General features: G+C 52.2%; 1 protein-coding gene across 6 annotated transcripts in view; it reads left to right on the forward strand.

The window, feature by feature from the left end:
• EHMT1 (euchromatic histone lysine methyltransferase 1) overlaps nucleotides 1-14,130 on the forward strand; it is a 152,797-nt gene that overhangs the window by 91,252 nt on the left and 47,415 nt on the right. For 4 of the 6 annotated variants that reach the window (XM_059926158.1, XM_059926164.1, XM_059926159.1 and 1 more), the window contains 5 exons: nucleotides 921-1,078; nucleotides 1,256-1,444; nucleotides 8,794-8,871; nucleotides 9,981-10,101; nucleotides 13,009-13,140. In XM_059926158.1, the coding sequence (XP_059782141.1) occupies nucleotides 921-1,078; nucleotides 1,256-1,444; nucleotides 8,794-8,871; nucleotides 9,981-10,101; nucleotides 13,009-13,140 (678 nt within the window). The remainder of the gene's footprint in view (nucleotides 1-920; nucleotides 1,079-1,255; nucleotides 1,445-8,793; nucleotides 8,872-9,980; nucleotides 10,102-13,008; nucleotides 13,141-14,130) is intronic. The other 2 variants (XM_059926162.1, XM_059926163.1) reach the window with 2 other exon arrangements.

Here is a 14,130-nt window from a genome sequence, read left to right on the forward strand (position 1 = left end):
GCGTTTCCACGTCAACATGTGCGGCCCGCGTGGCGATTGTCCTCAGTGTCCTGGCGTCGCCACGCACCTGCGAGGGGCTGTCAGCCTGACCCCCGGTGCCCGTGGCCGACGTGCGTCCTTTCTCCCCGTATCCCTTCTCTGCATTTTGTAGAAATAAAACGTAAGGTATTTCTTTCAGCCCTTTCGTGGAGTTCCTCCGTGTTAAAGCAGTGGTTTTCAGATTTTTTTTTTTTCATACCCTGGAACTTTTTACAAAAATAAAACATCACAGAGACCCTCATTCTGTCAAAGCAGTAAACCTGGGGCTGCTTTGCCCAGAACGGCGTCAGGGGCCACGAGCCCCCAAGCCCTGGCCCGGTCCCCCCTCCACTGCTGTGCTTGTCAGGAGACCTTGCCCCCAGGCCTCTCCTTCCCTGGCCCTTGTGCAGGGATAGCTCGCTGGGCCGTTGTTTCCAGTATTCTTCCCCTTGGTCTGTGAAGTGCTGAGCGAGGACGGAGGGTCCAGGTGACAGTGGTGTAAGGCCACTCTTCAGTGGCCGCACGTCAGAGGTGGACCCTCTGGACACACAAGCAGGAGGGCGTCTGGAGGAGGCCCTTCCTTCTCAGCCCCTCGGAGAGCCCTGCTCAGAGGCTGTCCCAGGTGCTCCAGGGCCCGCTCCTGACGGCTTGCGGGTCTCCTGGTGTGCTGCCTGCTCGGGAGGGGGTGCTCACGTTTGCCCTCCGTATAGCTCGGTGTCTCCTTGTGAACAAATCCTGTATCTGTGGCGGGTTTTCAGCTTTCTCTGTGCAACTTAAGACGCTGTTGTGGGTGCTGATGATTTCGGTGATCAGAGTTTGTGGACTGTCACCTACCTTTAAAAACATTTGAACGGCATTTCTTTTCTTCTCTCGTCCCCTTTTGACTTTTTTTTTTTTTTTAGCTTGCTTGCCTTTTGTTTTAGCAGCTGCAGTATCTCGGAAGAAAAAACGAAGAATGGGAACCTATAGCCTGGTTCCTAAGAAAAAGACCAAAGTGTTAAAACAGAGGACGGTGATTGAGATGTTTAAGAGCATAACTCATTCCACGGTGGGCTCCAAGGTAAGGCTGCGGGCCCGGCCGCGGGGGCTGCCCTCCGTCTCCGCTCCAGGGTGGCCCCCGCCCGCCCCAGGCTCTCGTCCTCCAGCACAGTCGCCACCCCCCTCCCCCGCCCTGCCCCGTGGGCCTTTCCCGGAGGAGCTAGCGGGGGTCCTGACGTGGGCTTCTGCCGTGTTGCAGGGCGAGAAGGACCTCGGTGACGGCTCCCTCCACGTGAACGGGGAGAGCCTGGACTTGGACTCGGACGAGGACGACTCGGAGGAGCTGGAGGAGGACGAGGACCAGGGAGCCCAGCCGGCCGCCGTGTTCCCTGCCGAGGACAGCAGGGCCGCCAAGGACGGCGCGCTGGAGCCGGACCGCACCCAGAAGGTGGGCGGGACACACGCCTCGGACCTCGGTCCTGGCGGGGGCGGGGGTGGCCTCTGGGCGCCTCTGGGCCTTAATAAAGCCCCCTGTTCACTTCTGGCTGGGATTCTTGTATTTTATTTCTCTTGAATTTTTAGATAGTTTATTTTCATCAGAGAAGCGTTTGTCTTCCTGTGCAGCGTTCATGGAAGTAAACGGCTTGAGCATTTTTAGGCTTGGGAGTGACAGGAATAATACCATTAATAACCCAAACTGCTAACCGTGGCTGACCGAGTGCCAGTACGGCTTGCCCTTGGCCTTGGCACGGTGTCCCAGGCACCCGGCACAGGTGTGGTCCTCCTGCAGGTGAGGCCTCTGTCCTCCCAGTGGGGTGAGCGCCCAGGGCTGCTGACAGGCCCGTGGGGTGGTACGTGCGCTGGCGTGTCCTCGTTATGGACGCTTCATCCGTGTCCACCCAGGACGAGCTCGGGGGTGGCGGTGTGGTGGCCCTGAAGGCGTGGCAGTGTCTGGGGGTGGTGATGCCTTATCTTGGCTCTCTGTGCACCGGTGCTGAACAGGAGTACGGAGACAGAGTTTTGGAGGAAAAGAAATAATAGCTTTATTCTTTGCCAGGCAAAAAGGGAACACAGCAGGCTAGTGCCTCAAGAGCTGTGCCCCCGCTCCCTGGGGAATCAGGAGAGGTCTTATAGGTGGAGCTCGCAGTCTGGGGTAGGTGATAAGGATCAAAGCAATGAAGGTCTTGAATTTTTCTTCTTCTTGCATTATTTCAAAACAGTCACTGCTGGTGTCAGGCGGCCCGGTAATTGGGTCCGTTTGTTATCGGCTGGGTTATCGGCTGCGACCTTCTTTCTGAAATGCAGAACGCTACAAGGGGTGATTTGCTGCAGGGGAGTGCAGGATGTAATTCACATAGTGTCAGAGAGTGTTAGAGGTTAGCTTTGTGAAGGATAAGTCTAGTTACAGACACTACAGATTAGTAACAGTTAAAATAAAACTAGGGTTGGGATTTACCTGGTGGCACAGTGCTTAAGAATCCGCCTGCCAGTGTAGGGGACACGGGTTTGAGCCCTGGTCCGGGAAGATCCCACGTGCCGCGGAGCAACTAAGCCTGTGCGCCACAACTGCTGAGCCTGCGCTCTAGAGCCCGCAAGCCACAACTGCTGAGCCTGCGTGCCACAACTACTGAAGCCTGCGTGCCTAGAGCCTGTGCTCCACAAGAGGAGCCACTGCAATGAGAAGCCCGCGCACCGCAACGAAGAGTAGCCCCTGCTCGCCACAACTAGAGAAAGCCCATGTGCAGCAACGATAGACCCAATGCAGCCAAGGGGAAAAAAAAAAAAAAAAGAAAGAAAAGCTAGGATTGATTAACTCTTTCAGGCCAGTTTATGTTATTTCCCTAGCCTGCCCATGGCTTCTTTATTTTCCTTATTTGTCAGAAAAGAAAAGACCCTCGTTTCTATCTTTGCCGCAACATGACAGGGACACGGGGCTTGTATGGTTTCAGTGATGCAGGGGGCCCAGGGGCGCCGGGCGCAGACCTGAGCAGAGTGGCTGCTGCTGTTGGGGCCTTTCTGGTTGGGGGAGGGGTGAGTTAGACACGGAGGCGAAACCGTGGCTGAGAGGCGGACGTGTGGAGCCGTGGGTTTACTGTCCACGCATCAGGCTTGTCTGAGAAAACTTTGGAGCATCTTTAAGATGGACCATTACGCCTTACGAGTTATTCTGAAACTAAGGGTGGGCAGAGACGTTCCAGTGAGTTTGTTGCAACAGTGACTTGTTTGAAGTGTATAATTTTGTTGATTAGCTTTTTGCACTTTGCGTCAGCCCTGTGGGTACAGCCTTTGACATGTGTAAAGCATTGTCTTTCAGCTTCTGGAGTTTGGGCTGTGTTTTTTCTTAGTGTTGTTTAAATTTCAGATTCATATTAGCCATTTATGCCAGTTCTATTTTTTAGCAGGTTTTGGGGCAAAATTTTAAATGTTGGCCCAGCTATTAAGGTATAATTTTTCAGAAATAAATTGGTAGAAAATGCTAACATTAGAGATTTAAAGGAAATTTTAAAATGATTTAAGATATCATTTATTATTTTTTTCTCTTCCATCTTGTATTATTTTCTCCCTTTCGTGTAGGAAGGAAGCAGTCTCCTAATTCTTGGGGTGGTATTTCGAATGGTGATTTTTACAGACCTGTACTCCCCGCTGCTTGCAGTGGGGACTTGACTCTGGACGTCCAGTCTCCTTGAGGAGCTTTGCCTGTGGTTCCACGAGCTGCTCTTGGCCGGGCCCCTCAGTGGGGGTGCGGCCCCCTCCCCGCCCCCCGTAAAGCCTTCTCCTGTTGTTGGAGGCGACACTCGGGGCTCGTAGTGAGCACTTTGTTGAGAGGTGGAATGTGGGCATCTCCAGGTCCCTGCCGCAGTGAGTTGGGAGGGACAGGTTTTCATCTGTATGTCCCTGCATCTCAGTGTTTTGCTGCAGGTCTGAATGTGCCGAGCAGCTTCTCACACGACTGGCTGTCAGGATTTGTTGTCTAGCGACCCCGTTTCCGCTGGGTCATGTGGTCTGGGCAGCCTTATGTGAGCGCAGAGCTGACCTGTTGCTCGAAGGTGTGTGCTGTCCAGCCTTGGCTGCGATGTCAGAGCTCATGGATCTAGTCTGTTTCTGTATGATTTCTGGGTTCGGGGTTCTAATTACAATACACAGACCTTTCCCTGTGGCGATTTTGAATATATTGACGTAAGCTATCTTCTAATTCTTCATGGGCTTCATTCTTTATGTATAAACATTTGATTCATAGAGAATTTTTGATGAAATGTGACGTAGAGACAGTCAAAGTGGGTGAATTTTATGGTATATAAATTATACCTCAGTAAAGCTTTTTGAACAAAATGTGAGGTCAGGGTTGTGTGGCCTCCCTCACATGGTGAGCTGTGTGTGCCAGCACTGTTTATTGACTGACATTTGCTTCCTTGCTGATTTAAAATGCCACCTCTGTCACATACCACGCGGCATTTGAATGTGAGTCTATCTCTGGATTCTCTATTTTGATGGAGGTCCTCATCTTCCGGAAAGAATCTAGACACTGAATAACACTGAGTTAGTCTAGGTACTGATACAAAGGAAGAAAATTAAATGGGTATCAAGCTAACAAAAGAATCAGGAAATGAATAAAAGCAGAATCAAAAAGAAAATGTGGAAAACAAAATAAGATGGCAGGAGCAGATCTAAACAGATCAGTGATAGTAACAAATAGTCATGGATTTGTTATGTGACCTGTTCCGGAGACGAGAAAGATGGGAGATACGCCAGCTGGTTCTGAGGCTAAACCTGCCTTAAAGTCAGCCAGACACAACCGTGTATCAGGGCACGAGGGCAGGGGAGGCTGCGGCCTCCAGGAAAGCTCTTCACAGGACCTGCTGAGGGAACGGAGCAAAGGAGAGAGACTGGAAGGCATGTCACAGGGTCCAGCTCCCTGCCGTGTGGACTTGGGGACGGGGCACAGGTCAGCGGTGCCCAGGGCAGGAGCATGCGGGTGGCGCCCCCCTCCGGTCCCCGTGGCAGGGTTGCCTCTGCCCTTGTTCGGGGCTTCGATGCAATCACGCAGGAAGCACTCCTTTTTCTGAGTGTGGCTCGTTTTACTCTGTGTTGTGTTTGTGCGATTTATTTATGCTGTTAGTTCATTTTCACTGTTGTGTGACAGTGGTTTTTAAGGTGGCCCAGGGTCTCTGAGACCCTCCAGGGTTATAATAATGCTGGAATGTTACCTGCCTTTCTCACTCTCCTTTGAGGGAGCCACGCCGCAGCTGTAAGTGTCTGCAGCGGCGCGTGTTCATGGACTCATGGGCCCCCACAGCCCTTGGCTGTTCTCAGTAGTTTCTACGAGAGGGAGGGGCCCTGAGGCCAGAGCGTTGGGAGCCAAGCGGGGCCGCAGCCCTCCGGACGGGTGTGTGCGGGGCTCCAGCGGGGCTGTTGCCCATGTCTGGCACATCCGCGAGGGGAGCTGCACGTCCTGCGTGTGCATCGCGGGCTTGTGAACTTGGTGGGCTGCCCTCCTGGCGCGGCTGAGCGCTCTCACACTGCAGTTCTGATTTGCGTTTCCCTGGTTTCCGAGAAGCTTGGGTACTTTTTTGTATGTTTATTTGCTGTTTGGATGTCTTCTTTTGTGAAGTGCCTGTTTGGGACCCAGCTGTTTATCTGTGTAGTTATTTGTCCTTTTAAAAAGTCGATTTGTAGGAAGGGAGGCCCTGTGTGTGTGCGGCCAGCACGGTGCCTCCTTCTCCGCGTAGGGGGCTGCCTCCTCACCGATGACCGGCGTCCTTGTCTCAGCACTGGGGTGGATGGGGCAGGTGGGTGCGGGGCCTGCTGGCTCGGGTCCCCCACCCTGTGTGGCCTCTGCCTGGCTTAGCGCCACACCATCTGTCCACTCAGATGCCAGCTGTGGTGCTCCCCTCCCTCCTCTCCCCGAGCGCCTTACGCCTGTTCCTGTAGCTGCTGTGTGTGCAGTTTTCAAGTACTTATTCCTTATTCCTCCCTTTACGGTCACAGGAGTTTCGGAAGTTGTTAATCTGCTCACTTTGATGGGTAGTTTCACTGCTCAGTATTTTTAGAATAAGAAACTACCCAATGAAATTTAAAGATAACATTTAAATAAAGCTTATTATAAAGATATCAGAATCCTACAAAAAAGGTTGTATTTAATGGTGAAAGTTTTAAACCATTGTTAATACCAGTGACAAAGAGAGTGCAGGTTGGGACTTCCCCGGTGGTCCAGTGGTAAAGAATCCACCTTCTAAGGCACGGGATGTGGGTTCGATCCCTGGTCGGGGAACTAAGATCCCACATACCACGGGGCAGCTAAGCCCGTGCACCACAACTACTGAGCCCGCACGACTCTACTAGAGCGCCCGTGTGCCACAAACTACAGAGCCCATGTACCACAACTAGAGAGAGAAAACCTGCACGCCACAAGTAGAGAGAAGCCCGCACGACTCTACTAGAGCGCCCGTGTGCCACAAACTACAGAGCCCATGTACCACAACTAGAGAGAGAAAACCTGCACGCCACAACTAGAGAGAAGCCCGCACGCCACAACGAAAGGTCCCGCGTGCTGCAACTAAGACCCAATGCAGCCAAAAAAAAAAAAAAGAGAAAAGTGCGGGTTGCCACTTCCTCCCCTCACACGAGCGCGCCACATTGGTCATTCTTGCTGTGATGCTGTAAGGTGAAAACCGGAAGGAAACATTAATATTTTAAAGGACAAGGGAGTTTGCTGGGAATATAATCATCCATCTAAAAAAATCCACGGAAACCAGCTGAGCGGCTGCTGTAGCCAGTGAGCTGAGCTTGTGTGGTCCTGCCAGTCAGAAAATATAAGGACAGCTTGTCAATAATATCAGTAAATACCCGACCATACGTGTTAACTCCTGAATGGAAAGCGTCAGGCTGTGCATATGTACAGCCACTGGTGCTTGCCAGAGTTCCTGCTCCACCTGGACGGTCTTGAGGCCAGTATATCAGTGTGGGTCCTTAGAAGGTAAGGATTCTTTGAACAACAAAACCACAATATCACACCTAAAAATTAGCTGTAAGTCTTTAACACCACCACAGTGCTTAGTAATACATTTAACAAGAAATGTCTGTTATCTATAAGGAGAAAATAGTAAAACTTTACTGAAAGAGGTTAAAAAAAAGAATAAGTTCATGGAATGACCCATTATTTGTCTGAACGAGAAGATCCATTCTTTCATCTCCCTTTCGCCATGTTCTCCATGAATTCAGAACTGTTCTCATCAAAATTCCCACAGGATTTTCTGTGGGACCAGCTGACCTGGGAGTCGTTCACGGCGAGAACGGGCTGGGGGGCGGGGGAGAGGTTAGCAGGACAGTTACGGAGGGGGTTCAAGCGGGGATTCGTGCAGGCACGGGGGAGCCATGAGAGAGTGGAGCAGGGCGGCCACAGTGCACCTGTCTGTCTGCAGAGATACAGTTTGTTCTAAGGGTTGGGTTTTCAGTTTGTTTGCAGGGGATCATGAACTTTTCAATAAATGTTATTGGGAAAATTGGGGGCAAAGTGAAGGCCGACCCTTAGATCAAGGTGCACAACAAATGTACACTCCATTCTGGAATAGGTGGGGGTGATGGTTGCACAACTCTGAATACACTCAAGACCACTGAATTGTGTACTTTAAAAGGGTGAATTTAAGGGTAGGTGAATTATAAATCAGTAAAGCTGTTATTTAAAAAAGCAAATTCCAGAAGATTTAAAGTGTCAACACAAAATATTTAACTGTGGGAAAAAGTGTTGGAAACCGTTTTTCTAATCTCAAATGAAGGGCTTCTGTTGTAAGACACAAACCTAGAAGCCACGAAGGGAGAGACTGAGAGGTTCGACTTGTCCAGATTAAAACCCCAGAAGTTTTACTTTAAAAAGAAATAGCAGAAGCAGAGCCTGTAGAGCTTGATAGGAGAATGTTTATAACATACTTAACAGACAGTGTGTGTGTGTAGTTTCCTGTGTGTGTGTAGCTTCCACAGTTACTAAGAAAGCAAGGACCCAGTGGAAATACGGGCTGGGGCTGTGGTCACGCAGTACGCAGCGGGAGAAACGGAGGAGCACGCATGGGAGACACTCGAGGCGGTGCAGCCCCTCAGAGGACCTGGGGGTGCCCTGTGGGCGCCCCACACCCGGAGTGTCCTGCACGGGTGGGAGCACGTGTCTGCTGTTTGTCCGGGGGGTCTTACCCTTCCTGTGAGACTGTGAGGGTGCGGTCACCGCGTGGCCCCTCGAGGAGCCACAGCCGGGTGCGCGGGGAAGGGTGGAGGGGGCGCGCGGCTCCTGTGTAGGTAGAGAAGGTGAACCCAGGTGCCTCTGCTGTTCTGTTACGGAAAGATCCCACAGCGTACTTTTCATTAGAAGAAAGTAAGACGCAGAAGCGTGCTGGGTGCTCTGCCCCTGCAGGCAAACACTCCCGTGCTCGCCCGCGGGTGCCCAGCATTGGCAGCAGGTCGAGGCCCTGGGGCTGGGCGGGCTCGCGGGTGGGGGGCGGGTAGGTTTTGCATTTTATATTAGTTTGTGGTCTTTGAAAACCTTTTTGCGGTGAGTGCAGTCTCTCACGCGCCCTGATCTGCATATGTTTGGCGCCCTCGCCCATGCCAGGGGGCCGCCCTCCGAGTCACATCGGATCGGTGGTCCAGGTCAGCGCGGGAGCCTGGCATGGGGGCCTGGCATGGGGGCAGCCCTTCCGGGCCGGGCTCTCGGGGAGCTGGGACACCTCCAAGGTGTGTCGGGTCAGATCACCTGCCGCCAACGGCTCTCATTGGTTTGTTTTCTTTTTGGCACCCGGCGCGGCTGCTCAGATGGAGGGCGAATCTGAAGAGGAGCAGGAGTCGGCCGGCACCGGGGAGGAGGAGGAGGACGGAGACGAGTCCGATCTGGTAACCTGTGCGCGGGTGACCTGGGGCTCCTGGCAGAGGAGCCACGTGGGAGCCGCAGAGAAAGCGGCCTGAGAGAGCCAGGGAGGGGCCGCCGGGTGGACCGGGCGAGGGAAGATCGAGGCGTCCAAGGTGGAACCGCAGGCCCTCCGCGGGCTGGATGTGGCTCAGAGCTGAGGGGTGCGAGTGACACGACCTCACGGGGGCAGGGTCAGAGGGCGGGGCTGTGGGGGGAGGACGGAGCCTGGCGAGGCAGCGCAGGGAAGGGAGTCTCTGTGCGTGAGAAGGAGAAAGTGGCCACGTGGGTGGCGGAGATGAGCCCTGGGAGGGGCTGTTGTGTCTGGCGATAAACGTGTTTCTTTGAGGTCATCGACTGAAGCGCAGGGGGCTGTGGTGCTGCTCTTGGCAGACTTTCTTCCCGGAGCTTTGCTCTGAAGGGGGCTCAGGGCACCTGGGCGTCTCAGGGGGCCCAACACGAGGGCTCGGGCTCCAGGGCAACTGCTGGAAAGGCCAGTGAGCCGCCCTTAGTGTATCTTTTTATCTCGTGAACACACATTTTAAAATTTCTTTTTCTATCCATAGTTAACAGGGGTTGTGAGATCCTGGTGGTGGAGTCGTTAGAAAGGCTAGTGGTTCATGCTCTGCATCTGCTGTAACTCGTGGCAGTTAGATGCCCTTTCTGCGTCTAGATTTGAGACACACGTACTCACAGGAATCTCGAAATGTTGTAAATTAATGATAATTTCTTTCCTTGTTCTCCATGTAATGGCTAATTTGGACATAGATTTGAAGCACATTGAGGCTTTGATTGTTCCTTTTCTCATGAGCGAGATGAATGGGTGTATGTAATTAAAAGGGGATTCTTTTACTGAACTTATTTAGTTACTGGTAGAACTTTTTCATTTATTCTTTTTTTGTGCCAAACTCAAGTAACTGAGCTTAGAGTGATATTTAGGGAAAAGCATGAGTGTCTTTAAGAATGTGACCTAGAAAAGTGTCTAAAAGTGAAATTAATCTTCTAGTTGGATTATCACGATACAGCAAGAAAACAGAACTTTTGCTTTCCGAGCGCCCATGCTTTGCTCTTTCTGTTCCTTTCCCTTGGTTCTCAGAGTTCTGAATCCAGCATCAAGAAGAAGTTTCTCAAGAGGAAAGGGAAGCCTGACAGCCCCTGGATCAAGCCAGCGAGGAAGAGGAGGCGGAGAAGTAAAAAGAAGCCCTGCTCCGTGCTAGGTAAACACGGAGCCACACGCAGGACCCCGGGCGGAAGCGGGCCGTGGGGCCTTGGGGCTGGGGTTCTGTGTAGGACTTCATTTGAACGGAAGACTCCACTGTTGAAAAAAATAAAAACATCAGAAACAGCTTTATTAGAGACCCTTGGGTGATGCCAGGGGGTCTCCTTCCAGCAGGCCCCCGTGGTATGGCCGCACACTGACTGCCCCCACCTTCCCTGTGTCCCGCCCTCATTGTCCTGTGCGGGCCGGGCCCTGGTCCTCACGGTGGCTCTCAGCCCTTTGCTCAGATTCCCTTGATCTGGAGGTAGCCTTGTTAAAGGGACAGCTGGGAAGGGCATGACGTCAAAGTTAGTGGCCCAGGGGCCCCGTCTTTGCAGCTTTGCCATGGAGGACTTGGCGTAGCATGAAGTGTGTGTTGCTGAGGTGTTCGGTTGGTGAGCCTCACCACGTGCGTGTGACAGGAGACCCCTGCCACCCTCGCTGCGCGATGGAGACCTTCCCTCTGCAGCCAGCCCTCCCCCGGCCCGGGCACCTCTGCTCCACGTCGCCTCCGCAGATGGGTTAGCGCTGTGGAGAACGTTTATGGGTGGATCCTTCTCTCTGGCTTCCCCGCGAGTAACTGAGGGTCATCCGTGTTGTTGTTGGCGGGAGGTGTTCCACGCGCAGCTGTCTGTGGTTTGTTTATCCCTCACCTGTTGGACACTTGGTCTCTTTCCAGTTTTTGGCCCTTACAGATAAACTGCTGCGGAGTTTGTGTACACATGTTTCTAGAGCAAATGCTCCGTTTATCTGGGGTAAACGTTTAGGAGCGGAGAGTGGCCGGGTCATGCTGTGTGTCTCACTTCGTAGTGCTGCCAGCTGTTTCCCGAAGTGCTTGTCCTGCTCTGCGTTCCCGCAGCAGCACGGGAGGGTCCACCCCGCACTGGCCCCCGCAGCGCTTGCGCGGTCAGTCTCTGATTCCAGCGCTGCGGGGTGGTGTGTGGTGCTGCCTCATTGCGGTTACCGAACAAAGAGCGAGGTTGCACATCTTAGCGTTTGTCTTCTCGTAATGCGTTTATACCTTTTGCTTACTCTAAAATCCGAGCGTGTATCTTCTCACTGAGTTGTGACTTCTTTCAGTGTTCTGGATACAAGTCTTTTGTGAGATAGATGTTTGGCAAGTATGTGCACCTACTAAAAGTTTTAAAAAATGTTTGTTGAAGTCTAATTTATGGATTGTTTTCTTTTAAAATTCATGCTTTTCGTGATCTCAGAAATCTTCGACTTAACCAACCCACGACACAAAGATTTTGTCCCATGTTTTCTTCTTGAAGTTTTATAGTTAGCCCGTACATGTGGGTCTCTGATCCACTTTGAGTGTGTGTGAGTGTGTGTGTGTGTGTGTGTGTGTTGTCGGGCAGCTCACTTTTTTGCCTGTGCATTTCCAGCTGTTCCAGCGCCGTTGGTTGCATTGACTTTTCTTTCTTCACTTAACCTTTTGAACCTTTGTTGACAGTCACCGTATGGCTGTTTCTAGACTTTCTAGTCTGTTTTATTGATTGATTTTTCTCTATACCAGCACCACAAAGCTGCAGGACTTCTTTCTGTCTTGCACAGTTATTTTAGCGTTCTTCTAGATTCCCCTGATAGAGAAGCAGGTTTACAGAGCTGCCCCTGAAATGCAGAGGGCTGCTGGAGGCCCGTGTGTGACAGTCAGTATCAGACTGGAGTCAGGTGGCCGGTGGGGTTTGTTGACCCACCAGGCCCACGTGTGCGTCCCGTGAACCTCCTCTCCTTCACTCGCGTTTCCTTGTCTCTCAACCAGGAATCATCAGCCAAGATCAGAATGCCCCATGTGGTGTCTGCTGTCGGCTGACAAAAGCCTTTGTAGATCCAAGACTAAAAGTTGTTTCGGGTAGAGGCTTCATCTTCACCATCTTGTGTGTAATGTGTAGAATGCCTGCCTAAATAAATATTTAAACGGGAGTTTGAATTTTATTTCCTCCTGTAAAGTGTTTAAAATCGCACAAAGGCTACTCAGTTCCTCAGGTTGGTGATGATTTCTTGCTGGTGGTTGGCTCCTTCCTGCCTGAGATCTAGGTTCAGACTGTGGCCTGAATTCAGAGTCTTTGGGCACCAAACCTCTCTGTGTTATGGCTCGTTCATTTCCCATCATTGAAATAATGTCGATGACAGATATTTAAAACTTGGCTCTGAACTATGGGCATTTGCCCTTTGCTGGTGGTGTTATTATCCTGTGTAAATGCACATTTTCACAGGTTTCTCAGTGAAATGCCCTTAGAATGGCAGTTACCCGGCTGGGCCTCCTGGGACTTGTGGACAGGAGCCCCCTCCCTTGACGGGCCCCTCACTTACACACATTCCTCTCCTTGGCGTGTTCAGATTGTGTTGCCCTCTGGTGGGTGATGTGCTTCGTAAACCCCCTTCTCACAGGAGGACGCTCCCTGCGGCCCTGCAGCCTTTCCTTGTGGATCCTGCAGCCCAGGCGTCTGAGGCTGGGCCGGTTCCACAGCGACGCTAAACGTCTGGGGCTTCTTTAGCTGCTGTACATCAGCTGGTCTTTCAAAGCTGCCATTCAGATTTTACTCTTATATTTTTAAAGTAATATTCACAGAACGTATGTGCACAACGTTTTTATGTGTCCTTGATTATTTGATCAGCTTTTATCTAGCTGGTGTGTTTGTAGAGAAAGATGTTTCCACATGCCCACACCTTTGCTTTCCTCGACACGGCTGCCCTCTCCCCAGGGAGGTCGTGCGGAAATGGGAACCAGCAGAAGTGCGGGATGGGGGCCCGGATGCTATGTGTGTTTGTTGTCTGAGTGGCTCGCGAGTGTCCCGTGGCGCCTCCCGTGGGTCGCGAGGCCCCGGCGCACCGTGTTTGACGTGTGTGCCTTTGAACGCAGGTTCCGAAGCGTACGCATCGTCTTCAGGAAGCGCAGAGCACGTGGCACCCAGCGACGGCACGGGGTACATGGAGGTTTCGCTGGACTCCCTGGATCTCCGAGTCAAGGGCACGCTGGCCTCTGACGCAGAAGGTGAGCGTGTGCGTGGCCAGGGCCAGCCGGCGGGGGTGGGGGAGGGAGTGTTTGGTGCCGAGTGGGCAGGGCGCGGGGCCAGTGTGCTGCGCCGTGGCGCTCTAGTGAGGCGGCCCCAGGGGTCGGGTGCAGTTGCCCACCAAGGTCAGGAGTCCTGCGAGCCATGCGTGTTTATATGGGGCTCCCAGTGGGAGGTGACCCTCTGCCCTGGCTGCATGCAGGTGGCGTCGTTCTGCACAACGTGGCTTTTTTATGATCCCTGATTCCAACAATGTTGGTGGAAGTGTGTCTTCTCGTCCCTGTTGAGCTGGTGGTGCCCCATGGTGGCATATCTGGAGCCGGGCCTTGAAGTCCCTGGCACTGCAGCTCCGGGGGTCCTTGGCTCTGGGGCTGGGGCCACACACTCCTCGCTGTCTGAAAATCTTTACCAGTGGAAATTAATTAATAGCTGTTTGGCTCTTTTGAAAAATTTCTTTCAAGTGAAACATGGGGAAAATGTAAAATCCTTGTTAACTTACACCCCATGGATTTTGCTGCTGTTGGGGTTTAACCAATCATTCTTTAAAGGACAAATAACCAGCTGTTAGCGTTTTGAACACTAGAAGACTTTTGGTTTACTTGTTTAGTTTAGGAAATCACATCTTTAGCTTAAGAAGAAAATCGTAGGCTTGTCTGTCAGAGAAGTAGCCGCTCTTCTTGCTGCACACAGAGCAGAAACCCCTCTCCAGTCATCACCTCATGCCTTCCTTCCCGATGAAGTGACGTCTGTGTTTACTGTTTCTAAACCTGCTCTTAGCTTTGTCTCAGGAAGGTGCCGACTTGGACGCCAGCAGGAAGTAGTGCTCGTTTTACCACATTGCCTGGGGTCAGAGGTGAGAGGGCAGCACAGCGGGGGCGCCTGCTGCCCCTGTCTGTTGTCTGAGCTGAGCCCTGGAGGGTGAGGCAGGTGGCCTCTGCCTTTAATGTGTATGTTCAGCTTCTGGTAAAAGT

This window comes from Balaenoptera ricei, chromosome 6 (genome assembly GCF_028023285.1).
Source record: "Balaenoptera ricei isolate mBalRic1 chromosome 6, mBalRic1.hap2, whole genome shotgun sequence".
Taxonomy (NCBI): Eukaryota; Metazoa; Chordata; class Mammalia; order Artiodactyla; family Balaenopteridae; genus Balaenoptera; species Balaenoptera ricei.